The 27,849-nt window shown below is 39.5% G+C and overlaps 1 protein-coding gene across 1 annotated transcript in view; it reads right to left on the bottom strand.

Moving 5' to 3' along the window:
- Nucleotides 1–26,861, bottom strand: part of LOC146483412 (uncharacterized) — a 68,121-nt gene extending 41,260 nt beyond the window's left edge. Inside the window, exons 1-2 of the mRNA XM_085105663.1 lie at nucleotides 26,544–26,861; nucleotides 19,656–19,925 (exon numbers count right to left, since the gene is read on the bottom strand). Coding sequence (XP_084961789.1) covers nucleotides 19,656–19,925; nucleotides 26,544–26,805 — 532 coding nt within the window. The 5' untranslated portion in view covers nucleotides 26,806–26,861. The remainder of the gene's footprint in view (nucleotides 1–19,655; nucleotides 19,926–26,543) is intronic.
- Between the last annotated feature and the right edge of the window lie 988 nt (nucleotides 26,862–27,849).

Raw genomic sequence — 27,849 nt, 5'->3', positions numbered from 1 at the left:
CCTACCAGGAGTCGAACCTAAGACCTTCCGATTACTAGTTCGGATGCTCTACCACTGAGCTACAGGAGACTCGTGGAAGCTAAGGCCATTAAACTAGGTTCATGGGACAAACATCCTGCATACTGCTAGGATTGGAATGTCAGTGAGTGGCATATGCGCAATGAAAGGAAATGTGATGGAATACAGTCAACTCTCTCATAGCGACCACTTCTCCTAAGCGACCACCTCCCGTAAGCGACCACTTCGTAATCAACCGTTTTGTTTCTCAGTTAAATACTGTTTCAAGAGCTCTCTCGTAAGCGACCACCACTCAAATTTTAAGGGACCGCGACCACTTTTTAGGCCAGAAATTACACATATTCTTTTGTTTTCTGTTTCCGGTAAGCGACCACCCAACATAATCACGTATGATCGTTAGTAAATCATTACTCAGAAGTTCAATTTTTAATGACGCTACCCCGGACCGCTGAAAGATAATAACAATTTACAGACAGAGAAGATGGCTTTTATTAGATCTGTAGGTAAATGGGAATTGTTACAGTGATCTGTTCCAAAGTGTTGTACAAAGTTTCATCAGAAGAATGAATCGATGTGAAAAAATCAAACGAATTAGCTTCTATTTGCCTAAGTTCAGCTGCTAGGGTAATATTTTTATGTAATCAATTAATCAATCAATCAATCAATCCAATATTAGGCTTATTTTGTTGATCTTTCCCGTAAGCGACCATCTCCCATAAGCGACCACTTAGTCGTACCTCAAGGGTGGTCAATTACGAGAGAGTTGACTGTATTTTAAGCCTGGTGAACAATTGAGAATGATGAATTATTCAGTATGACACAGGCAAACTAATTGCAATTATTACAATACTTACTATACTTACAATACTAACAATACTAACAGTGCTTACAACAAAAATATAAAATAAAGATTCTTAACTGACTTGCAGCCTGCGTATGTTCTTAGTATGTTCTTAAATTTTGGTTAATCTCAGGCTGAGCTTTCTTATAAAAAAAGATTCTTATAAGAAAAAAAGAGCGTATCTTTTTTGCGTTCAGCGGAGAGAAAACAAAGATCAGTGATCTCCAAAGCATTCTAAAATGTCGTAAGCAAAGATGTGAGTAAACTAGGAGTTTCAATGTGAAAAGAAGTGCTGCATTAGAGGTGGAAGAAAATACTGACATCACAATGGAGTAATACGCACGAAAAATGAAAAAAAAAACTCTTGTGCATCTGTATTCCGCATCAAACTGCTTCGGCGTTTTCCATCCATTAAGCATACGTTCTTCAGGGATCACTAGCCCCCTGTCAGTAATACAAACCATTTTGATGATGTTCAGCGTCAACGAGCGAACGACAATTTAATACTGCTGCTCGAGAATTTTTCTTTTGTCTCAACAATTCAAGAACAATTTGACTCGACGGTCGAATCGATTATCCCAACGGATGAGAACGACTCAGATTTTTCCTCAAAGTGGAGACAGCCATTTGACTTCAGCAGCCGTGAACGGTTAGCTTCAACGAGCGATCTGCATTTTGACTCCATGGTTGCAAGCATATCTTTCGCCTCAAAGGACAAAGAACGATATGACTCGAAGGTCGAATTATTTACCTCAAAGGACAGAGAGTTTGACTCAACGGTCAAGTATATTGCCTCAACGGGCAGAGAATAATGTAAATCTACTAGAACTCTGTCAGATCTCACCTGTAATTTTTAGTGACGTCATCGCAGTAATGGATATCTCGGATAACAACTGCAATTATTATTATTATTATTATTATTATTATTATTATTATTATTATTATTATTATTATTATTATTATTATTATTATTGCTGTATTCTTGTCATTCAGACCCCGTCCACACGAGGTTTTTTTTTTTTTTTTTTTTTCTTTTTTTTTTATCAGGAATGGATAACTTTTAATAATCATTTAGTTCTATTTATTTACTTATTTCCTTCAACATTTGTTATTATTTATGCACTCTCCTCCTTCAATACAGATGAGTTTAGCTAGAGCTTTGTTACTAGTTTATATATAAATACAACCTCCCACTAGTAACTGCACTGTAGTAGTGGCCAACTTGAAAGCTTTGTTCCTTTGGCTGCTACACACTTTTCAAATGTAATGCATAATTCAACATGGTATCAAGCTAGCTCTATTTGTATTCTATTCTTACTTACTATTATTTATTTTTTTTAATTTGAATAAGTGTGAATAAATGAACTTGAACCTGAACTTGGTTTACCATTCAGTACTGGGTAATGGATTTGTCAACTGTTTCACCATCCTTCACTGTTGACCAAAATTATGTAAATCCCATACAACTTATACAGATTTTTTTTTTTTTCCTTTTTTTTTTTTTTTATTCATAGCAACGACACGTACAAACAATACTACGTTACATGACTATTTGAGTTACACTACTATTACTACATTACATTACATTGCTTGACCTAATTACAGAAATTGTACTTACATTGCTTGTATTCTTTTTAACTAATTTACGAAATAAATACACGTGCTACGTCATCCTGCATACGATGCTAACACAACACACACACACATACACACACACGCACCCCACCCACACATACAAGAGATAATAAAAGATTCCCCTTACTCAACTTTCATACTTAAAGTGCTTCACGCATCGTAGTTGCTGAGAGTGGTCCACTTAGCTCTATATTTTTCGTAATTGGAATTTCTAATGGCTATTTGTCTTTCACATTTGATCTTGCTGTCTAGTAAGGCAAGAAAGACCTTTAAATTTGGAGTCTCAGACTGGTTTCTTGCAAGAAAAACATGATATTTAGCAATAAGAAGATAATGGTTTAACGCGTAGAAGGTGTTCGTTTCAGGTTTGTAACCGTACAGGATTTCAGTATTCCTAGGACTAATGTTGTCAGAGCGCTTAGCATTCCACCACATCATTATGTCTTTCCAAAAGATTTTAACGTCGGGGCATTCGCAAAGCATGTGAATAAGCGTTTCGTTCGGAAAGAGGCAGCGTTCACATTCTGGAGAAGCCTTTATATTCATTTTGTAAAGAGAGTGATTAGTGGGTATGATGTTATGAATTAGTTTGAATTGGAAGCTCCTCAGTTTGTTTTCGACTGTGACTTTAAAAGGAAGCTCGTATACTGCCTTTACATTCAACCCTTGTTTTCTAAGATTGATTTCAACGATGGGGGGAGAAAAGGATCTTTCTGCAAGCATCACACGGGCTTTTTTTGTAGAGGAGATGTCAAGGGATGGAACTCGTTCGTTATCGCCGTTAGTGAGATTACCTACGATTTCGCTTTTCCAAATTTTAGGGATTGCTGCAAGAACACCAGCATAATCGAGAAAAGTAGAGCGAACGCTATGTTTGCATTTGAAGTTTTCGAACGAAAGGAACTGGCCATGGATGTTTAGGAGGTCGCTTATTTTCAAAATGCCTTTATTAGCCCATGATCTATAATAAAACGATTTTCCGTTTATCTTTATAAACCGATTGTTCCAAATGATTTCTTGTTTGTATTCATTTGCGTTACGTGGATCTTTGGAATTGAGCTCTTGCCATACAGCTAAAACGTCTTTATAAAAAACAGAGAGATTTTTGAGGTCGAGTAATTTAAGATCGTAGTTACATTGAAATAAGAGAGTTCCACCGACCTTACCTAAAAGCGAATCAAGGAGGGCACACCAATGGCGGTCATTTGCTAGACAGTAACGATTAACCCACGAAGTCTTGAGCGATTTAACAACGTCAGCAAAATTGAGCATATTAAGACCGCCGTGGCTTATTGGGCCGGTCAGAGTTTTTCTTTTGACTTTATCTGGCTTAAATTTCCAAATAAAAGAGAAGATATTGCTGTTGACTTCTTTTACAAATTCTTTGGGAACATTTAATACGGAACAACTATAAACAAGTTTGGCGAGAGCTAAGTTTTTGACGATGGCAATTCTGCCTAAGATCGTTAAATGTCTACTTGACCAAGTATTTAGAACTTTTTTGAGTTTGGCAAGCCTCTCGTCGAAATTGATTTTATTCCCAACCTGAACATGATAAGGAAAAGCGATTCCAAGCGCAATGACGTATTGCTTCGGCCATGAAATGCCAAAAGGTTCTTCTTTGCCTAATCGGCTTTCAAAGGACCAAGCCAAAGACCCTCGGTTTTAGACTTATTGATTTTCAAGCCGGAAAGGTCACCGAACTGATCGAGAAGAGTTAGTAGGGACACCGCGGATGAATCGTTGCGAATGAAAGCGGTGGTGTCGTCAGCGTACATACTGAGTTTAGTGATCTTATTTCCGTTTTCAAGTCCTTTGATTGATTCATCGATTCTTATTTGGTGGGCGAGTGGCTCCACAGCTAGAACAAAGAGTAAACCTGAAAGAGGACAACCCTGTCTAACACCCCTTTGGAGAGAAAAAAATTCCGACGAGTAGCCATTATTTACAAGACAGCTAGAAATGTTGGTGTAAAACGTTTTGATCCAGTTGAGGAAACTTGGACCGAAATTCATAGTGTTAAGCACTTTAAAGAGAAAGTCCCATTCTAAAGAATCAAAGGCCTTTTCAAAGTCAAGGAAAAGTATCATTCCGTCCTTGTTTTCATATTGTTCAATTATATCCGAAATTAAGCGAATATTTTCACCAATAAATCTACCTTTGATGTACCCAGTTTGATCACCGTTTATCAAGTACGGAAGTACTTTCTCTAAACGTTTCGCAATACATTTGGTTGCTAATTTGTAGTCTGTGTTTAGAAGAGAAATAGGGCGCCAATTTTTTAACAGAAGAGGATCTTTATTCTTTTTTGGGATCAGGGAGATGATTCCTTGACTCTGAGAGATAGAAAGTTCTCCTAGTGAGGCACTGTGATTGAAGCAGTCTATCAAAGGACCAGAAACATCGGGCCAGAAACGAAGGTAAAATTCTGCTGTTAACCCATCTGTGCCAGGAGTCTTGTTAGGTTGAAACGTTTTCAACGCGGCAAGGCATTCCTCTGCGGTTATCAGACCTTCGCAAAGGTCTTGCTTTGTGCTGTCGAGTTTTGGTAAGGATTCACAATCGAAAAAGGTAGAAAAGCGTTCAGCTGAAAGCTGGTTTTGAGAGGTGTAAAGCTGATTGTAAAAATTTTTCATGGCGGTTAATATAGTTTTTGGATCCTCTACAGTACTACCGTCAGGTGTCTTCAGCTTTGTTATATGTTTCTTTACATAACTTCTTTTTTCTAAGTTAAAAAAGTATTTGTTGCATTTTTCTCCTAATTCATACCATCTAGCCCTACTCCGGATAATAGACCCTTTAGTTTTTTGCACGGCAATTTCATCTAATTCGATCTTGAGTTTTCTAGCCTTGTTTACAAGGGAGCTATTTTCTGGGGTTTCGTCGATACGTGAGTTGATTTTCTCTAGCTTTTGGAGGAGGTTCAATTCCGTACTTCTTTCAGCGTTGGCTTTCTTTTTCGCAAAACGAATTGCAAATATCCGGATCTCCATTTTCAACATTTCCCAAAATAACCTTTTATCAGCAACATCCTTGTGTTTTTGGGTGGCGTGTTTGATGATGAAGCTCATTTTTGTGACGAAATCTTCATTTTCTAAGAGTGAATTATTAAATTTCCAGTAGCCTGGGCCTCTTTCTTCTTGTTTGTCTTCAGGCTTGATCGAGATGGTGACAGGGGAGTGATCTGAATCATGATAGGCGGAAATGTCGGTTTTCGAAACGCGGCATAATAAATGCTTCGAGATGAGCCAGAAATCCAGTCTACATTTGATTTTCCCGGAGCTATTTCTCCACGTAAACTGTGTATCATGTGGATGTTGTTCTCGCCAGGGATCGACTAGGTCATAGTTGCAACGGAGTTCGTCGATCGAATGTATTACACTTTTTTTGAATTGAATGTCTTTACCTCCAAATTTATCGGAAGCGGACAGTGGGCAGTTAAAATCTCCACCAATAAGAATTTTGTCAGTTTGCTGGCCACGAATAGAATCGGTTATCTTCTGAAAAAAAGAAATTTGCTGGTTTTGGTCGTTTGGGGCATAAATATTAACGAGGCACAATTCGTCTTCGTTGACGGTGGTGTTTACAATAATAAATCTGCCGTTTTTATCCGCAGTAACATTCGTCACCTCTTTACTGAGTGAGGGACTGAAAAGAATCATAACACCTCTACTGTGTTTTGAGCCGTGCGCAAAGAAAATGTCGCCTCCCCATTCTGCTCGCCAAAAATTTTCCAAGCTAGCATCGCTGTATGTCTCTTGCAGAAAAATTACATCAAATTTCCTAATATGAAGCCACCGGAAAAGTTTTCTTCTTTTGATAGATTTGTTGAGGCCTCTTGCATTAGGAGAAACAGCATTTAAGGTCATATACACACTAGATTTATCAATTTCTTTCTAACGCAATTCATGAACCACAGCTTGCAACGTTCGATAGCGTTTAGCCTTGCGATGTAAATGTTTTGTGCAGATGGTGCGCTGACAACAATTTACAATACGTTGAGTAAGGCGGGTACAAATCAAGATGAGTACAACAAGTGTACTATGGCAACTAACACTTAACATAATAGAAACACTAATTAAACTGCGAAGCAGCTTAATGTATAGAAGGGAATAAGTGCCATTTTTTAAAGGCATGTTGAAAAGAGACAAAACCCTCCTACAAAACTCTCCGCCAAAATTTAAATAATTAATTGATGAAGCGAAAGGGAAGCGAGGGTTTTGAAAGGGAACGTTTGAATAATGTTATGTTACATGTGGGAGAGGGTGGGAAAGAAAAATATTTGATTATAACCTAACGAATATTGTCCAAATCTTCAACTTCATGTACTCTATGTACTTGATCGCTTTGGGACTTCCTGACGAAAATTTTGCCGTCAATGGTCCAGGCGCTATGCCAGTTGTTGATCTTTTTAACTTTTCTTACTTTAGCGAACAGTTCACGCCTATAGTTAGTTAAGTTCTCATTAATATAAACAGCTCCTGCATTATGAAAATAGTTGTTTAAACTTACTGACTTCAGGTACTTCTTGGATTTATAGAGTTCATTTTTGGCTCTGTATGATCTGAATCGTACAATGATTGGTCTTGGACCGCCGTTAGATCTTCTCGTGGCCATTCTATGACAGATGTCGATGTCATTGTCCCGTCCACACGAGTGGGTCGAGGGTAAATGGTCGAGGGTCGAAAAATTATTCAAAATAATTTTCAAATTATTTCTGAACTTCGTCGTCCATAAGGCTGGTTTCCATATGATCGCAGATCGCAATAAGGTCTGCGATCATATGGAAACCAGCCTTATAGGCTCGTGTTTACTCTAGTTTCCGGGTCATTTTTTTTTTTTTTTTTTTTTTTTTTTTTTTTTTCATTTTTGGGTCACATTTTTGTTTGTCAAAAACTTTTACATTCCCACGGACTCTCCGGCGTGCTGAGTATCAGAATCTGGCCCTTTCTATTTTTATGGTTAAATTATTTTTATCCGGACCGCGAATTCGAATTATAGCAGAAGATAACGCGAACGCTTATAAAGCGATGACTTAAAAGATACTGGAAGGTCGCCTCCTTTAAGCACGCACCGTCTTGTTTCAGCTGGTGTGCAGCTGCCGAAAAAAAGCAGCTTCCATCTCCTTTTGGTTTGAAGAAGACAATAAAGCCTTTCTGTTTCAATCGACTGCGAAATGATTCCATAGCCACGATAACAGAACAGGAAGATCAGTGAGTCCCGGGAGATGAGCAAGGGGGTGTCTAGAAACCTAAGACCTAAGACCTGGAAACCCAAGACCCGGAAACCTAAGACCCGGAAACCTAAGACCCTTGTTTTAAAACGTTATTTTTTTTTTTTAATTAAAGAAATAATGATAATTATACTCCAACTTCCCACACATGGATTACTGCTTTGCTGAACGCCTCGACCCTCGACCAAAAGGCAAACTCGTTTCCTCCATAGTTGCAGTTAATTAACGTCACGCGTGACCAGTATTTCCGAGAATGAAATGAACATGTTCAAGATTATATGCAAATGCAGGATATTACAAAGAGCGATTCGAATGTTCATTTCATTCTCGGAAATACTGGTCACGCGTGACGTGGATAGACTGTAACAGAAAAAAATATATTCAAGATACTTGGGAAACAACTGTAATCTCCTCCTTGTTGCAAAACTTGGAAAATGGAAGCACCGGCAATCCTGTGCAGTCGACATCCTTCTGTTTTGAAAGAGGGATCGTAGGAATTCGAAACGCCATACCGAGAAACTGTACGGCACAGCGCTAGCGAAACACGAGCTTCTGAGTTAGCAAAAGAAATGGAATGTTAAAAGTTGCCCGCAGAAACGTCAACGGCCGTGGGAAAGGAAAATACCTTAACCATATGCCGCTTTCAGTACTGCCCAAAATCAAAGAGTCGTTGCACATAGTTCCCGGGAACCCTATGCTCACTCACAGCCTGCTTACCGATCATAGCTAGTTTCCAATCTTCGCGAAAACAAAATGGCGACAACCCCAAAAATGCTGGACCTTAGAAGTTTTTCCCCTTAAAACCGTTCAGAAAAGCAGTTATCCAGAAATCCAGGGGTTAATCTGTCTAACCTTTTCATAAGCGAGTGAAACGTTAGACAAGAAAACCATTGGGTTTCTGCTCTAAATATTCAATATTCTGCTGTAATTCGAATTTGCGGCCCGGAAAAACTGATAATTTAACCAAAATTAGCTCACCGAATTCTGATGCTCAGTACGCCGGAAAGTCCGTAGGAATGTAGAAGTTTATGACGAACAAAAATATGACCCAAATGCGGCAAAACAGGCACCGGAAACTCGAGTAAACACAACCCTGTGAACTTTTGAGTTGACGAAGTTCAGAAATAATTTGAAAATTATTTTGAATAATTTTTCGGCCCTCGACCATTTACCCTCGACCCTCGACTAGTTACCCTCAACCCTCGACCCTCGACCAAAAGGCAAACTCCCCCCACACGTGTCCGGATATTTTTGAATCCGCAACAATGTTATCGGATTAAAAAATTTCCACTCTGGAGAGCGGATTCAAAAATTTCCGGATTTGCTTGCGAATTCGCCGGATACGTGTGGACGATAGCCGTATCCGTATCCAGTTTCTTAAAAGAAACTGTGGGTTCAGGCTAAATTGTCACGTGATGCAAGTGACGGTTGTTGTTTGTTTGAGAGAGTGCACGTGCACGGATCTTTTAAAATCATCGATTTATAAGTGTTTTTCGAGCCACTTCCCTCTGCAGAAGCCCCCGTTCTGGCATCATTAAGCTAGAATGTGGAAAGAGGCAAACCTCTGAAAGAAAACAGAGGTGAGAGGTGGTTTCATGCTGATTGAGTCGCCAATCATGCTGTGTAGCAGACATGGAGGCCAACGAGTGAAGTTGTCTCTCTGGCCGTTTTGTGGATGAATTCCAGGACCTACCAAGGCAATTTGGGCGAGTTTGGAGACGTAAAATATTCAATGATTTCGAAATTTTGCTGGTAGCGCTGGGTGGCTCGACACTTATAAAAAAAATATGAAATGGAAAGGGCGGAGTTCTACGCTCGCGCTGTGGCTGAATTACCCAGAATTCTTTTTGGTCGTGAACGAGGCAACGTGAGATACGCAAGACTGGGTCTGTTAAAATGGCTGAAGTAAAGCCCTCGCAAAGCGTTAAGAGGACCAAGGTCTGACCTTGAGGTTTGCTGTAAATGTAGACTTTTAATTTTGGAACGAATTATTTGGATTAAAAATTGACGATAAATAAGTGTAATTTTTGGTGTTGTTATTTGGCCGAAAATTGGGCTTTGTTGCCAAGCGAACGGTGATATGCAGCGAAAATCGGGAGGTGTAGTCGGTTTGCTGGGTGTGCTTAAGTTAAACAAGAAGCAATTCATGGAAGCAAGAACGGTGTTTTCGACGCATATATGCGTTGTTGTGATGCAAAGGGTTAAAAGCGGCAGTCGTGTCAAACTACGCTACAAGGTTTGTGGACGCAATCCCGCATTCGGGGGCTTCGCAGCAGACTATTTCAGGCTACGCAACCTCGTTCCCAGGGTCTCTCCTCCTCACGTCGCTCCCTGGGACGTGAAAAGGAGAGACCCTGGGAACGAGGTTACAGGTTGCATACGTGAATAGCCTGGGTGTCTTGTGCCAGAAGCTTTCGGGATTTCTCGGATATACAGCCATTTCAATTAACGTTGTCGGATCAAAGTTTCAAGCTTAAAGACAAGACCGAAAGGTAATATGGGTAGTTTAGTTCTTTATATATTTTCGGAGGCGCGACAAGTAGGATGAAAGAAAACACTGTAAACGTTTGGTTGACTGTTTTAAAAGCGAAAAACAAAACAACAATCGCAGTATATACAGACTGACTGTAGGGATTTTAAGCAACGACAACGTCGACACCAACAAAAAAGTCACTTGAAAATTTCATTTCATTTGTGCTACTTCGCAATTATTTCAACCCCTCAAACTTGCGAACTACCCAGGAACCCAATTGGTAGGCGTGTCATTCGAGTTAATAGAAAGAATGAAAAATTCACTATCTTGTGTTCACGTTCTCTACAGAACCTTAAATTTGGTAATTTCAGTGATTTCGCGATGTTGTTTTTCGAGGACGCAAAGAAATGTACCAAAATTTAAAACGCACGTGCAGGGCGATTGTTTTTCCTCATTAAACCCATTGTTTTGCGGCGTTGTCGTTGCCTTCGCCGTCGACGTTGCATAAACACACTTTTTATCGGTCTTCCAATGGTGTTTGCTTTGACTTCTCCGAAATTTAAACCTTTTGAGACCTTTTGAGGCATAACGTTTCATTCTTTGTACTATCCTTAAAGCAGCTGCCACCTCATTCCCTTGATATCATAACATTTCTTTCATTCAAATGACTCGCCAGCGTAGATGTGAATCATAGCTGATTTTAATGAATTTATTCATAAAAAAACCCATATAACCTTGCGGTCTTGTCTTGTAGTTTTATGCTTTGATCCGACAACGTTAATTGAAATAGCTGTAAATATGAGTACGACAGACCAAATTTGCCTCGATTTCACGGCCCTCGAATTGAGGCACTTATATAGCGGAGAAATCTTGTTTCGTGTAGAAAGCCAGGTTTTTAAGAAGGCAAAGAGTTTGAAATCAAGTGAAGATAAATTCCGATGAATTGAGGCAATATTTTTCTCAGAATATTTGAAGCAATTCCTGGAAGTCTACTGAAAATACATTCGATGTGTTATGCAGATTTACTTTGTTGTGTTTTATTTATTGAAATGATACAATGCTGCAGCTATTAATAAGAGCTACTGACTGTAAATATTAAAAATCCCACGACAAAGAGGAAATTTCAGATTTCATTTTATTTCACCTAAATGTTCCCTTCGGTAAACAATTTTCAAAAATCACAATCAAAAGTTCCATCGCTCTTTTGTTTTTCTAAAAATTAGAAAAGTTGAATTTACGGATTCACGCCCGATTCAGCCCCCCGGAAAAACTGGAAAATCGTGCATCTTTAGCAGCCTCGCACACAGCAACGATAACTACTCCCGTTTTTCTATCTCGGCTGCAAGTAAATCTTTCTATTATCTCTCGTTTAGTGTAAAAATGAAGTCGCAAGTCTTCTTTTTAAAGTGCCAATTTACTAGTTGAAGACAGCGGCCTTCGAGGGTTAGATTTCGAATTGAAAATTAGGGCCGATTTCAGAGGCCTATATCTGTCCCGGCATATGTTTTCTGGAGCAAAACTATAGGTGAAGTCTTACCTTAATCCTTCCTTTTTTGGCCCGATAAAAGCAAAGTATCCAGAATAAAAAGTGTACAGGGTATTTTGACTAGTTCGATGGCTCGCTGTCACGGTTACCGTCACGCAAATCACTTAACTAACTCCATCCACTCATCTAAAGTTAACGTTTTTTTGTTCTCAACGACAAATCTCGAAGGCAGGTATTTAATATTTCAGTTCCTTTACAATACCACGTCATCATTTCAAATTTTGAAAGTAATAATTATTAGAAACCGATCCACCGTGGGTCTCGATCGACATGATAAATTTTGCCGACATATTTAAGCGTCCGTCATAAATGTTGATGTCGCACCATAGGGGGCCCACACAATGTGTCTGTGTAGCCGATTGTTATTATATAGTAAATGCACTGGATTATGGCGTTTCGTTGCGGACATAATATCCACATCATAAAATATGAAATCGAAAACACAAACATTATTCCAAAAGGAGTAAATGAGTCCAATTGTATAAATACTAAGTCGAAAATGCTAAAGTCTATCAAAATAACAACAATTCGAGGTCGAGATATTTAAATTCGAAGTCGACAACAAGGAAAACTGAACTTTTAAAAACCTCAACATTCGAAGTCGAAAATAAAAACGAAGTCGAGAAATTAAAAATTCGAAGTCGAGAAAAAATAATTCGAAGTCGAGAGCATTGATTGCAGGCTCACAATGAGTGAGTAGGTACTTTATGTAATGTGAAATGGCGCGACCCTCGTGACATTCTTGCGCGGGAAATTATCCGGCGAAGAGGAAGATGGCAGAAAACTGGCGAACCCTCTGCAGCAACGCTAACGGCAATTTGAACATTCAAGACGTCGTCCAGAGGGTTGTGGAACATTTGCACAGAAATCAACATCAACCTGTTCCGCCGGGCAGTTCAAGTTCATGTTCAGCTGTCTCAGCAACAGTAACAGATGAGCTGAACAGCATGTTAAATTGGGGTTGACAGACTTGCACGACTCCCACTGTGTGTCCGTTGTTTTGATAAAAGCCTTTTCAGGTTTGCTTTTACAAGCATGTCTTTAAGCGATTTTCCTTTTGTATAAGAGATTCTTCCCTTTTGATCAAAACGTGATGCGACCGCTCTGCTTAATGGTGTTTATCTTGATCGTGAGGGGGAATTCTCAAATATACTGAATGGAGGGTTTCTTACTGATCATTCTGAGCCGTTAGGATTAGTTTTTGATATGCCATTGGGTATGCTAGCTCTGCGGCATTTGTTAAAGTTTATCGGTTCGGATTAACTGCAAGATTTCAGGTAGCGCTAAATAAATTTTATCTGTGAAGACACAGGATCCGTGGATTTCTTTACTCGTGAGTTCATGCTTATGCTATTGTATATCGCTGCGGTATTGCAACTGCCGCAGGATGTTTGTTTATCACGGATATGAGTGTCTAACAGATCCTCGTCTTTACAAAGCTTATCATTGTAGTCTCTCGTTTTCGAGAGCTATGGCTTGTTGCGCTGTCTTTTAGCTCTCTGGGTTGTTGCTTATCTGAAAAACAGCTATTGTGTTCTTAGAGCTGACATGTACCTCCATTATTTTGTGGCTTAGCTTGCATCCGCAGCAGATATTTAAACCTAAGACAGAAAACTGTCTTGTGAGTCTCTAGGACGCTAGTGAAATTTCTTCTGGCGAGTGTCTAATGTTGTTTCTCATGCAAAACTGCAGTTTCGATTCTCTTGGAATCTCATCAGTTGCTGTGTATCTCGTCGAAACGGGCAACGCTCAAATGTTTTAGCCGTATTCGCAAGTGCTAAGACGGTTCCCCAAAGAAAAGAAAAATTCATCGTAATTTGGAAGCCAACGTGCTGCCATTTTGATCTGAATGTTCTGTGGCCCGATCACACATTTCACATTACATAAAGTACCTACTCACTCATTGTGAGCCTGCAATCAATGCTCTCGACTTCGAATAGCGCTGTGCACTAATGACGTCACGAGATTTCACACCCCGTAGAGACTCAGACAAACAAACTCTGTAAGAGTGTAGGGAAGACTTCGTGAATGGCGAGCAGTTCGCTTCGATCTTTAACGGTTTTAACCGACGAAGACGACATTTCTGGCTCTAAATTCGAAAGAGAACCAGAGGAATACACAGTCGGAGCAACTAAAACGGTGGTTAAAGTGCAGGGGCTTGAAATTAAGCGGTAAACGCGAGAACTCATCTCTATAATTTCTCAGGAATCGGCAACTGAAGAGATCCACAAGATTAGGATCGAAACCGCGGTCTTGCCTGACCATTGCCTGAAATGCCACAGAATTTATTGACGGCTGAAGGACTCGTAGCGGCCCCTTGCCAAAGCAACACAGAAGAATGAAGAATTGTCTTAGTAATCAGTCTAAGGTGTAATCAAAACACAGGAGGAAAATACTAAGCTCCCGCAACATACTGACACAAACCTCACAGTTTAATACAGAGCGGAGCAGAGCGATATTAACAAAAACACAGCTGTAACTAAAGCGGCCTTTAGCCCTCAAATTAACGCATTGTAGAGCTTTTAAAGAAGCTACAATGCTAAAGAAAGACACACTGAAATCAGTGTCTTGCGGCAGTATAGCCTCTCTTTTTATCTTTGTAAGGATAGGATTTGAACCAAATGCCACAAACGGCATAAGAACGACAGTCGCTACCCAAAAACAGCAAGAGGAGGGCAATTACTGAATTAGATAGAACACAAAACCCAGACATGACCTTTGAGATAAAAATACAAAACATGCGACATTTAAGCACGTGGCTTTGTTCAGTTACTATCGCGCAAATCCTCCAAATCATAAATGGCATTTAATAAGAAGAAAATACAGCGCTAAAAGAAAATTTACAGGGAGCGCCGCTCACACAAGAGAGGGCGTTCCCTAAAGACGTACTCGTTATAGCGAAACTATAACTGAAAATGGCTGAAACACGCGAGTGGGAGTCGCGCAGGCCTATCTTTTTCCCTTTTTACACTGGTTATGTTTTTCTCCGTGTAGAAATCCCGCGAACAAGCAGCTAGCCAACGCTTGCACTTCGCGATGTGTTGGTTTCGGAAATGGAATGAATACTTTCTTCCCTGATTGCTGACCATTGCTCAACCTTTTTAAGAGATTTCGGCCACTTGTCAGGATACCTTACGTCTGTTTTGCATTCACCCCAACAGCAGTGTTTGGTGGTTGACATTTCGGTCCGTCTTGGACGCTAACTGCGCGATTTCACCAAGTTTTTCGCTTTTTGGTATTGCTACGGCAGTACTCGCTCATACATTTTCCTTTATCACATCCCAGTGTTTGTCTGAGTCTGTGCGGGGGGTCTCGTGGGATCTCATGTGACAAAATCTATTTATAGTAATAGTGCACAGCGCTATTACATGAGGAGCCGCGTAGAGGTGTTAAAATTAATTAGGTTGAGTGACGGTTGCTATGATCGAATACCCGAGTTCGAAAGGGGCAATCTATCAACACTATAGTAAAGAATCAATTTCAGTCGCGTGTAATGTCTAGATCGAGCTTGCCGCAATGCAATGAAGTCTTTGTGACTCGAAAGCTTGGCTTTTGTGGAAACGCTCAGTTAACTGAAAACGAAAACTCCTTCGATCTGTCCAGAAGCCTGACTACACATCGACCGTCGCAAACGGAAAAATGACAATTTTTACTAAAGGTTTTCGTTTTCCCGCCAATCTAATCGGCGCGCTAGATGGTCCTAAATCGACGAACCATAACATCAATGATTTGTTCGCCCACCGTCTCTACGATGCAAATTTATAGTTTATTGTTCGGCAAGCTAATTTTCTGCATCATTTTCCAATAACTGAATGATAAATAAAGTCAATCGTCAACCTCCATTCGTCCGCAAAGGTAAGTGCGATTTTTATGTACGTTATATATTTGATCAGGACTCGCGATTTCCTGATTTGGGAAAAAGCGTAACGGCGTCGATCACCAGCTTCCATTTTCCACAAGTGTAGGAACTCTTAGAATCAGAGTCAACACAAAATGTAGTTTTAAAATGCCTTCTATGATGATATTATTGTTGCGGGACCGTGTTAGTATTTCAGACGGTAAGACCAAAATAGATACTGGCTATCAATGTTCACCACGCTGAGGGCGACAAAAGTGTCCAAAAATTAATACCGGCTAAATATTCACGGTTTTATTATGTAGAGGTAAAAGACATAGTTAAATCACAGTTGTTCTCTTGGGTGTGTCGCCTGAGAACAATAAGCAATCGGGTGCGCCGCCTTTGCTGCGTGAGCTAACTCTAATAATAATATTAGAAATTTTTTCACAGAGATTTTTAACTCGGCCGTTCTTATCTCGGGTGAGTCGCCTGATAAGGACGAGCAATCGGGTGTGTCGCCTTTGCTTTGCCGTGTTTAATACTCGCTGCACATCGACGATAACTTTATTTTTCTCCGGATTTTTGAATTGTCTGGAGGTTTTTGACTGAACCGGAATTATTCGACTGCACGCAGTGAGTGAATGTTGATTGCTGTAAACTTTTTACAACGCACTGGGGCTCGTATTGCACGAAAATGTGGTTTTAAACTGTCAACAGCAGTTCCGTAAACAATAGGCCTCTTGTAGCGATGGAGGAAAAATTTGGATGGCAAAATCGGTTGCTAAGGCGTGCGGCTTGCCATGTTTTTCTCGACTTCGTTTTTATTTTCGACTTCGAATTTTGAGGTTTTTAAAAGTTCAGTTTTCCTCGTTGTCGATCTCGACCTTGAATTGTTGTTATTTTGATAGACTTTAGCATTTTCGACTTAGTATTTATACAATTGGACTCATTTACTCCTTTTGGAATAATGTTTGTGTTTTCGATTTCATATTTTATGATGTGGATATTATGTCCGCAACGAAACGCCATACTGGATTTACCGTTTGCTTCACCTATGGCGATATATCGCTAACTATGTATATAAATCAATGATAATTAAACGTTGAATTACCTTATCTGTGGTATATAGTCGTCCTTCTACCTCAAAAGCGGTTTTTTGAGCGATTTTGAAGGAGTTTGAGTTCGCCGTTGACTTCTCCCCATGTAAAGGAATCCGGAATCCGGAATCCAGCGTTTTTTTGCCTATGGAATCCGGAATCCGAGGCTTTGGAATCCGGAATCCGGCTTCTGGAATCCGGAATCCACGGCGACGGAATCCGGAATCCAGGACTCCAATTTACCGAGAAGTATTTCAAAAACATGAAAAACTCACTAAAAATACTTGAGATCTATATATGCACTACTATCGTTTTGAATCATCTATTTATCACATTTTATCACGTTGAATCGCTTTAGTCACACAAACAAAGACCTCATTGCCCGTCACCGGAAGCTGCCTGCGCCTATGGCACCCAGTCCATCAACCACACATTTCATCAAATGTAACGCAATATCTCTAGACTGTCAACACTTCTCTTCGACTTCTTGTAGGAAATCTTTGGTTCCATTCAAATTTCTAGTGAAAAATCTCAGAAATTAATTGTTACTAAGGACGATCGAGCCCCGCGGATTTACTAAAAATTCGCTCGTTAATACAGCGGTACAAGGTGAAATTCTGCAAAGTAATACTGTCCAGGAAGTGTCACTCCGGGGGTTTTAAATACTTCATTCATCAGTGCGAGTGTCCAGTCACTTCGACGATCGAGAAATACGAGCCAGTTTGTCGCGGTCCATTCACAGTTTTAGTTGTCTCGGAGTTGTCGTTTGCATTACGCAAAATAAGACCGTGTAATCGAATCGAATCGAGGTTGTTAGAAATATAAAGATGGGAAAACACAAGAAGAAACTAAAGGCAGAGCAGGAAAGGTATGTTTATAGTTGTTGGTACTTGAATCGTTGTGTTATGTAGAGTTTTGGGCTCAGTTCAGTCGATCAGTGTGTCGGCGGCAAAAATCTTTGAAGCGAATTGTTGAAATTGCCTGCTTGAGCCTGGCCGTGTTCTAAACTGTACTATCGCTCTTACGTAGGCATACAAGAAAGAACAAAGAAAGGCCAAAGGACAGGGGAAGAGCGAGGTTTTTATTGTTAATTTTCACTTTCTCTTACGATAAATATAATTTAGAAGAGCTTAGAGGAGATAATTTATCGATCTCCCACGTGCGTTGACCGTAATTTTATGCATTCTCGATGCTGTCAGTGCTAACCAGTTATGTCTGATGCGAAACATAGTTTATTCGAACGCTGTTCAGATCTTCGCTTTCAGGACGCTTTCATGACCAGACCTTGAGAATGCTTTGAAGAAGGCTCAGTTTTACGTCGATTCAAGTGTTTCAAAAACCATCTGTAAAAAGTAAGGGGTTGCGAGGCTCACCATTGACACCATTGAAACACGTTTACACGGCCAGTGAAATGGAATCACTTTAAAAGCGCTCTTCACATTAGGCAGCGTTTTCGAGTTTTGAAAACGACCTGTCGATGATGTCGAGACCTAGTTTCAATATCGGCCTGATCGGTTCATCGGTGCCGAGTGAACAAATGCCTTATGCTCTTCATATTGTGGCATTCCAACGTTTTCATCATTTTAGTACACACTGTTAGTAAAAGGAAAAGTACATTTTTTTTAAAATTAATAGTTTCGCTGAAGGTTTAACATTACCGAAGAGTAAGAAGCTTTGTAGAACTGTTAAATATTTTTGCACGGAGTTGGCAGATAAGTTATGTTATTTTTTGCTGTACACAGTGCCTACGCTATTTTGAAACAGTCGAAAATAATGAATATTGACGTATATATGTAGTTTACAATTTTTAATCAATTCAAGATTGTTTTGAATTGCTGAGGTTCCCGACAACTGAATGAACTGCGAAAGAGCATAAGATTGCAATAGAATAAATAAGTCTTAACACGACAAGAAAATGAATCCTACCTCTCCTCTACGTTTGGTTCTGTTTATACATGGATTTCGCTGAAATAAGAATTTGACCAGGGCGGGCAGTGGATTACAGGGGACGTCATAGATGTCTCGTCATAACAGGTATGTCAAGGTAGTTTAACTGATTTTTTTTTATACTTTACACGTGCATATCTCTTTAACTTTCATATACATTGAAAAAGTCAATGTGACGTTTTTGTTTTAAAATAGACACCCTTGCACTCTACCAGCAGAATCTGCTATAAAAATAGCATAATCTGCTGTTTAAGTGCGAATGAAAACTAAGTGAAAAGGTATGGAATCCGGACTCAAGCAAGGCTTGGAATCCGGAATCCAAAGACACGGAATCCGGAATCCAGACATTGGAATCCGGAATCCACAGGGACCGAATCCGGAATCCAGGACTCCCCTGGATTCCTTTACATGGGGCGAGTTGACTGTTCCATATATAAGAAGGAGAAGGGAGGAATCCTTGTTTTGAAAGGGTTCCAGCGCCGGAGCAATTTTTCCCCAAAGAAACGCATCGCTCCGCTTTCAAACTTCACAGCATAAGGGTCAAAAGATTCACAATTCTTCTCGTACCTTCCAGTCGAAAATCCATCCAAACGGCCCGGAGCTAGTCCTCGAAGAAAATCAAAATCCCACAGTATTCGAGCGACTGGAATGCGTAGCAAGATCCATACGTGCCAGCCAGAAACCGTCCCGCTGATTGCCCATTTCTGATTGGACGATTGTCTAACAATCGTCCAATCAGAAAGGGGCAATCTAATAAGGAGGAGGTTTTTTCGGGTTTTAAAACCACTGCACGTGATGTTTTATCGCCCATTTGATAGGTCAATGGGCTTATGAATTATTAATGAGTTGATGAAATCTACGTCGTTTATAAGTGAATTATTTGTATCTTTGTAATGATTTATTTAGTTGTAGCTGATGAATTGCTCGTGATTAAATAAAGGTTAAATAAATAAATATAATAAAATAAAATCTCCAGAGTAAGAAAAATATCGTTTTTAGCAACATGAGTCCCCGAAAGATGACTTACCTTTTTCTCCCTTGACTCCTGGTACTCCAGAATCTCCCATCATTCCTTGTTCACCAGGTGAACCTGGTGGACCCGTAGAACCTTGCGTTCCCTTTTTACCCTTGGTTCCTTGGATGCCTTTCGGACCAGGGGGGCCTGGCAGACAAACTCTGCCTGGAGCAATGCAGAATGATTTCACAATTATCGAGTCCACGTATTTCTTGATTCCATCGCGAACGTCATTCAAACCTTCAAAGCTGCGACGGACAATTTCTCTTTTGCCCACACGACCTGCAAGAGAACAATTTCCTAATACTGAATTTTGCAACTTAAATTTTACAACTGCATCTGTAAATTAGAAGGAAACAGCAGTAACGAAACCTGAATGCAACAACTCATGTTAAGAGGCCATTTAGAAATTTTCATTTTAATGACCACGGATTTCTTTCTTTTTACAACACAGTAAAATACCATAAACATACAAGAAAAGTTAAGACAGTCATAACTGATAAGCATGAAACACATATTGGTAAAGTTCACATAAGGTCATTGTGTGAACAACCGGATTTTCTTCGCGTTGTTGTTGTTGTTTTTTTTTTTTTTTTTTTTTTTTTTTTGCGTTGAACTATTGATTAATAGGCCTAACTGTGCTGATCTATTGATGAAACAAAAATAACAAAATACACGCCACAGGATGCAGGATTTTGGCATACCTCCATTCCTTTTCAATTTTTATAATATAATAAATTTAATACTTACATGGCGCAAAAAATTCATTATACGTATATGATCTAATGTAAAAAATAAATCTACTAGTGTCTCTCACGAACTGCAATCGTAGTCCCATATTCGCCTAAACACTACACCATTACACCATAACAGATTATTTTCAGGGTCGAGAAAAACATACCACACGACCGAACGCTGGTGGTAATATATACATGTAATTATTATACCAGTCTATAGATCATATAAGAGATTCCAAAACGCTGGCTGTTAGTGACGTATTCTTGAGCTGGAGGTTAGACAGCATAGAATATGTTAATCCTTCTCGTTTTTGTTTTTAAAAGACCGGTAGCCGACTGAAAAGTCTTCCCATGCAGTGAAAGGATTCATTTGCACTACAATACTCCCCAACAACTCTTATTTGTACTCCATTCGAGTACTGGCTCCCCGAAATAACCACAAAGGGGCTAGAAAGACAGGGCAGCCAAACTGAGAAGATGAAGAATATAATAACAGGGTCAGGCACAAACACGCACACACATACAGGAAGACAACAGAAAACCGGAAATATCATGTCTTTAGGTTACTAATACTACGCCATTGTCCACATTCCGAATAAAATGTATTGGACAAAAGTACACATAAAAAATGAACCATTGCACACACTACTTGCCATTTGTACGGAGATGCACGAGCGGTGACTTATTGGATAAAATTACATTGGTCAGCACTATAATAAATGTCTTGTATTTTGCCTCAGCTAAAGAAAGACCCTCTTACTCATAAGTAACAACTCAGTCACTGGATTTCTGAAACATTCTTCTACAGTTCTACAATTTCTACAGGGGCACCCAACAGATCGTTTCGGTAAATTATCTGTTCGGAAGGCCCTTCATCCCCTACCGGTGAGGGTAAAAGGTGGAATGAGTTTGCGGAATGGAATGTGGAATGACGTGCGGAATGGCATAATTATGCAAAATACGAGTTGCGGAATGACATAATTATGCGAGATACGATTTATGCATAATGACTCACAGAAATACATTAAACTGAAAAAGCGCGCCTTTTTTGGGCGCCAATTTGCAAATACAGCCTTTTTGTAACCATTTCAACCGAAGAATGCATCACAAAAACCCAAACAATGGTATCGTCGAATTCAAACTTTTTTCTTTCGATTCTCATCGCATAGCCGTTGATGCAACATAGCAGCTCGTGGACTTTTATCGTTCGCGAGTGAACACAAGATTTGTAATACATTTGCATTAAAGAGGCTTGTTTATTTACGTAACCTGGTTTCCATTCCACACGAGTCGTCCGCCATTACGGGAGATGTATACAACTCAATCGAAGGCTGGTTAAACTTGACATGTTTCAAGCTTTCACAGCGCCTCGCAGGAAAAAGACGTGAGTAAAGAACCGCCTCTGTTTATTTTTGAAACGATTTGTGTCACTTGTCGAGGATTTATCTGGTTATGACGAATGTGGTGGTTCGGTCATGCTCATTTCCGTTGTTTTACGTTTTATATTAATCAATTTATCATACACAGCCAAACACACACACACACGCAAAAAATAAATAAATAAATGAAAACGAAAATAAAAATTTGACCGCAATCTATACCGCAGAACTCTTTCCCCGTATTTTGACGTGTAGATTTCGGTTTTTTATTTTCGAAGGAAGGATCTTGATGCAACAAATTTTCAACTCCAACATTTTATAAGAAACTATATCTAAGCAATTCGGGAAATATTTCCGCACAGCCCCATACATTATTTATCTATGCACAACTGTCACACTAACCCACTTCCAAAAACGACGAGCGTGAAAACAGAGTGTGTGCCAAATGTATAGATAATTATGCATGGGGCTGTGCAGATATCTTGACGCAACTCATACTAAAAATACTGTAAGAGACTAATGTCACTTGAAGCCTCGGTAATTAATACCATACCGTAATTCTTATCTACTTTCTTTTCTTTTTCTTTTTTTTTTTTTATTTTATTTTAAAGAATCGATATAAGCTTGTATTGTACTGGTTATCCCATACCATGAAATCCCGGTTTTAAGTCCCCCTCCCCTGCTAATAAATCGCCTCGATTTTTGGGCCATCTATTTGTAAACGAAAATTTTATTCCGTGATAAACCCCTACCACTCTTCCACTTATAGGCCCATCTTTGATCTTTATATAAACACGTAACACCCCTTCCCCCCTTGCCCCTAAAAAAGCCGGTGACATTTCCTTTTTACGTATCCCCACCCGTAACCGGAATTTTACGGTATTATGGTCTGTGCCTCATTACAAGAGCCTGTGAAGTTTTCCTAGACTCACCCTATTGTTGACTTTTTTGGTTTTCCTTGTTTTATCTGATTGGTGAGTATCACAGGTCTCGCAGAGGTAAACCCATAAATGGTTGGATTGCTCAGTAGCTCAACAACAGTAACTCAAGTAGCTCTACAAAGATGTAATGTAACCACACTTACACCTCAGGGGAAGGGGGGACTCTTACATAAAACTGAAGGGACAAGCCGTCAAAAATGTTGAACAGAATGTTCTAAATTGTACCAGACTCTCTTGGCATAGGTGTGGCCCCAATGTAGTTTCCTTAAGGGTTACCAAAACAAAATATTGAAATAATCAAGCAGTTTCCTCATTGCACAGAACCAAAAAGCTTTCCTTTGAGGTTTTGAAAGCAGAGATTCAGATTTCTACCGCAATGGTTCAAAACTGCAAATTTTCAACCCCTGTCAGGGACAAGCATTTTTACATCGCCCTAAAATTGACCTCCCATTTCCCCTTGGGGTGCAGAGCAATAATAATTAACTGTTCACATGGAGTTAACGTTTGGCAACAACAACAGCAAGCAAGAGAGGATCATTCAAAAGTATGAATTCTCCATACATGTTCCGATACATACCCAGCTGTTCACTATTGATGACTTTTTTTTTAGGTCAACCATACAACCAGAGTTTTTTTGTTTTTTGTTTATGTACACATAATTTTTTAAAAATTAATTTTTATGATTCTTGATGACTGACCTAAAAATAAACCAATGGGAATCGTCATCATTCCAATAAGTCTTGTAAGACCATTAGAGGATTAAGCCCACACATATACTTGATCCTCTCTTATGACAACCAAAACTATATCCACCATAACTTTAGCTGGTAATTCTAGTTGTCATAGCAGTTTCCATGTCCACATATATAAAGTTTGTAATATGAAAACTCTACAAACAGTATCTTCATTTAACATAAAGTTTGAAGATACTTAAGCATAATATAATCAAGGCTGTTTTCACGCCAAAAAATGAGTTGTTCATTACATAATTAGTTATGTAATGTTATTTGAAAACAACTCAACAAACTTATCGTTTTCAAAGTGATGTTGTCATGTTCTTGCTTACAGTTTGTAAAATGTCACAAAAAAATGATTTAATGTGGAACCTTGCCATTATAGAAAAAAGCCGAAAAACCAGTATATAATACTAACATATTCTTTAAGGCTTTGCCCCACTATAAGCTAGCATAATGTTGAAACACCTACTTAGATACCCACTTCAAAGATCAGAATAAACAATGTTTGGGGTAACATGTTTTATACTTTGAAAATAAAATACAATGTGACTGGATTGTTCAGGCATTGTGATGGATGATAGTTGTTACAGTGGTGAAGAAGCTTTCTCCATCTTAGGAATATTTTGGGATGTTATGCGCCAATCAAATCGAAACTTCGACATCCCCCCGCCGGGCAAACCCCGGGCATTTGACTATTTTCTGTGCCTGGGAGTGGGGAATTTGACGGGTAAGGTCTTCCCGGGGGTGGGGAATATGACCTTGCCTGGGTGGGGTGGGGAAAATTGAACCGGAAGTGTCAGGTTTCAAATCGCTTTCTTGGGGGCGCGCCGAAGTCGCTAACAGCTATAAACACATGTTTGGACGAGATGGAAGAGTTTAAAGGAAGAGATACAGCATTACAAAAAAAGCTTACAAAAAAAAGTCTTCAAAAGTGAGAGTGCTTAAATATTAATTATTTTTATAGATTGTATATAAACGATGTAGATTTTTTTATACAATGAGTCAAGCTGCGGCTTTGTCCCGCAGTGAATAGTGAAAGAAATAAAAACTGTCGAATGAAATACCGCCTCTTTGGCTTAAACTGCAGAATACCCTGCCACTCGAACAGTCTACGTAGCCGGCTAACTCATTTTAACAACCTTTGCCGTGTTTCGGAGTTAGAACAGCTTACACTTGCTGATTGACATTGTCTGACTTAATAAATTCAATTTTCAATCATTAGTTTCAATGTTAAAGTTGTGGTTTTTGTAGTAACTCATGACAGGAGCCGACAACGATTGTTCTTTAGGAGGGGCATTTGACAGACAAATCCGACGATAAGGTAGGGCATCTGAACACCATTTTGGCCCGAGGGGGCGCGAATTTGAACGATCCAATCTTCAAAAGTTCAAATGCCCGGGGTTTGCCCGGGGGGGGGGGGGGGGAATGTTGAAGTTTCGAGTTGATCGGCGCATTATCAGTATGATTTATTTGCAAGTTCTTCTCACTGTAAAGTATACACGCTGAAGGTGATTCCATCACTGATAAGTCAGAGGGACATGCACTATTCATGGTTAAAAATGGGCATGGGTGTTATTTCAACACGTTGCAACAGTTATTGCAGTTCCCCTCCCCCTACCCCTCTCTTCTCCAAAGTGGACTGAATTTCATGTTTCCTCTCTAAAACCGAGATTTTATGGTTTTGGATAACCAGTACAATACAAGAAAGTAGGCTTCAAGTGACATTAGTCTCTTACAGTATCTTTAGTACGAGTTGCGTCAAGATATCTGCACAGCCCCATTCATAATTATCTATACATTTGGCACACACTCTGTTTTCACGCTCGTCATTTTTGGAAGTGGGTTAGTGTGACAGTTGTGCATGGATAAATAATGTATGGGGCTGTGCGGAAATCTTTCCCGAATTGCTTAGATATAGTTTCTTATAAAATGTTGGAGTTGAAAATTTGTTGCATCAAGATCCTTCCTTCGAAAATAAAAAACCGAAATCTACACGTCAAAATACGGGGAAAGAGTTCTGCGGTATAGATTGCGGTCAAATTTTTATTTTCGTTTTCATTTATTTATTTATTTTTTGCGTGTGTGTGTGTGTTTGGCTGTGTATGATAAATTGATTAATATAAAACGTAAAACAACGGAAATGAGCATGACCGAACCACCACATTCGTCATAACCAGATAAATCCTCGACAAGTGACACAAATCGTTTCAAAAATAAACAGAGGCGGTTCTTTACTCACGTCTTTTTCCTGCGAGGCGCTGTGAAAGCTTGAAACATGTCAAGTTTAACCAGCCTTCGATTGAGTTGTATACATCTCCCGTAATGGCGGACGACTCGTGTGGAATGGAAACCAGGTTACGTAAATAAACAAGCCTCTTTAATGCAAATGTATTACAAATCTTGTGTTCACTCGCGAACGATAAAAGTCCACGAGCTGCTATGTTGCATCAACGGCTATGCGATGAGAATCGAAAGAAAAAAGTTTGAATTCGAAGATACCATTGTTTGGGTTTTTGTGATGCATTCTTCGGTTGAAATGGTTACAAAAAGGCTGTATTTGCAAATTGGCGCCCAAAAAAAGGCGCGCTTTTTCAGTTTAATGTATTTCTGTGAGTCATTATGCATAAATCGTATCTCGCATAATTATGTCATTCCGCAACTCGTATTTTGCATAATTATGCCATTCCGCACGTCATTCCACATTCCATTCCGCAAACTCATTCCACCTTTTACCCACATCGATCCCCTACAACTTTCTGAAGGTAATTTTCACCTCGAACTTTCGTGATATGGGAAATTTAAGGCCTAGTGTTTTCGGATTGATAAAAATGTCGTTTCGGGTAAAGACTGAAGGTCAGCTTCGATTTTCGGAAAGGAAATAAGACCTAAGGTTTACGGGAAATCGACAAAGATGCCCTAGTGATTTCGAAAAGACTCAGGTTGCCCTAGAATGACCGGACAGATAAAAAAATTATAGCGCTGCCTAAAATGAACCTACAGAGCTTTATAGGCACTCCAGATAGCCTCAAATAGCGTTTCAAAGCATCTGAGAGAAAACTGTCGTTGGGTGCCCCTGTTTCTACGCCGAGCCTTCTAAGCCACCTACCAATGGCAGCATCCACGTCCTCGTTCGCACTGGCCTGAGGTTTAGCTTCTTTGAGAGCATCTTTGACTTGCTGAATTTCCTGCGAGAACTTTGAATCCATCATTTTCGTTTCGCGGACCACTGTTTCGAGTCTCACGAACAGCGCAGTGGTTAACAGAATCGCAACCACAGACAAAACTATAGAAATCTTGTGAAGAAGTGAGCAAGCTTTCTCTGTTGGCACACGTTTCGGATCCTTGAGATCCTTTATGCCTTTATCCATCGCACGTTAAGTTAAACCTCTGGCAGATACAAGACAGAGTGCCTTCGCGTTGAGGTACGTATATCTTCTCTGAATGCTGAAACTAAACGGGAAGTCGAAATCCGATAGCAACAATTTTTCACAGACTTCCTGCGTCACATCAATGACCTACGTGGCATCGATTGCCCACAGGAAAGAAGAAACTCCTGCAATGTAACGCACACTTAAATCAGGGTCCAAAGGGATTTAGGGCTCCAACCTTTATGAATTGGGGCTCCAGTCCCAGGCCAAAATAAACAGGGCTCCCGAGAATTTGATTAAGGGCTCCAGGCTATACTATTTTTTTTCTCCTTTGGTGTAAAATCAAGTTATAGGATAAAAAAAATTGCAGCAATTTTGTATTGATAAAACCTGTTTGTTGTATTTCTCCACTCATGTCCACTCTACTCGTGTGTAACAGTTATTTATGTCAAAACAACAGAGCCGGCTCCAAAAGCGCTGAACGAGCGAGTCCAAAGTTCATGAAGAGACAATTTTCGTATTGCTCATGCGCGATCGGCGAGTCACGCACGAGCTTCTAACGTCACATTTTATCAATGTATACGGTTACAGTGCGACGCGCCTTACCGTGGCTACCAACAAACTTTTTTTTACAAGTTAGCCAATCAGGATACGCGAAGTTTATTAACGATCACGCCTTCTTGCAAAGTCTAAGAGGCAAGTGACACAACAAAGAATTACTAAAAAAGTTGATCGAAGTTGCTCAAACAATCTAAAGGTTGCTCAAAAGTTGCTCAGAAATCTTAAAGTCCCTTTAATGTTGCTTTTCGTATTAACTGTAGGAGGTTTTTTTTTTTACAAAACAACAACAGTTGTAGCTAACAACAGAAGTTGCTAATAACCCAACCAAACAAAGATTATTGACCATTTATCACCGTTCCTGAGATTCAGTTAACGACTTGCTAAAACGAGTTACAATTTCTCTTTTTCTTCCAATGTTACTTACAAACAACCAATCGTATGACTAAATAACGTTTATACAAACAAAAGTTGTTTATCTAAAAC

This window comes from Pavona decussata, unplaced genomic scaffold, assembly GCF_977016875.1.
Source record: "Pavona decussata unplaced genomic scaffold, jaPavDecu1.1 SCAFFOLD_38, whole genome shotgun sequence".
Taxonomy (NCBI): domain Eukaryota; kingdom Metazoa; phylum Cnidaria; class Anthozoa; order Scleractinia; family Agariciidae; genus Pavona; species Pavona decussata.
The sequence above is the reverse complement of the archived record's forward strand: the minus strand, read 5'-3'. Positions and strand labels throughout refer to the sequence as shown.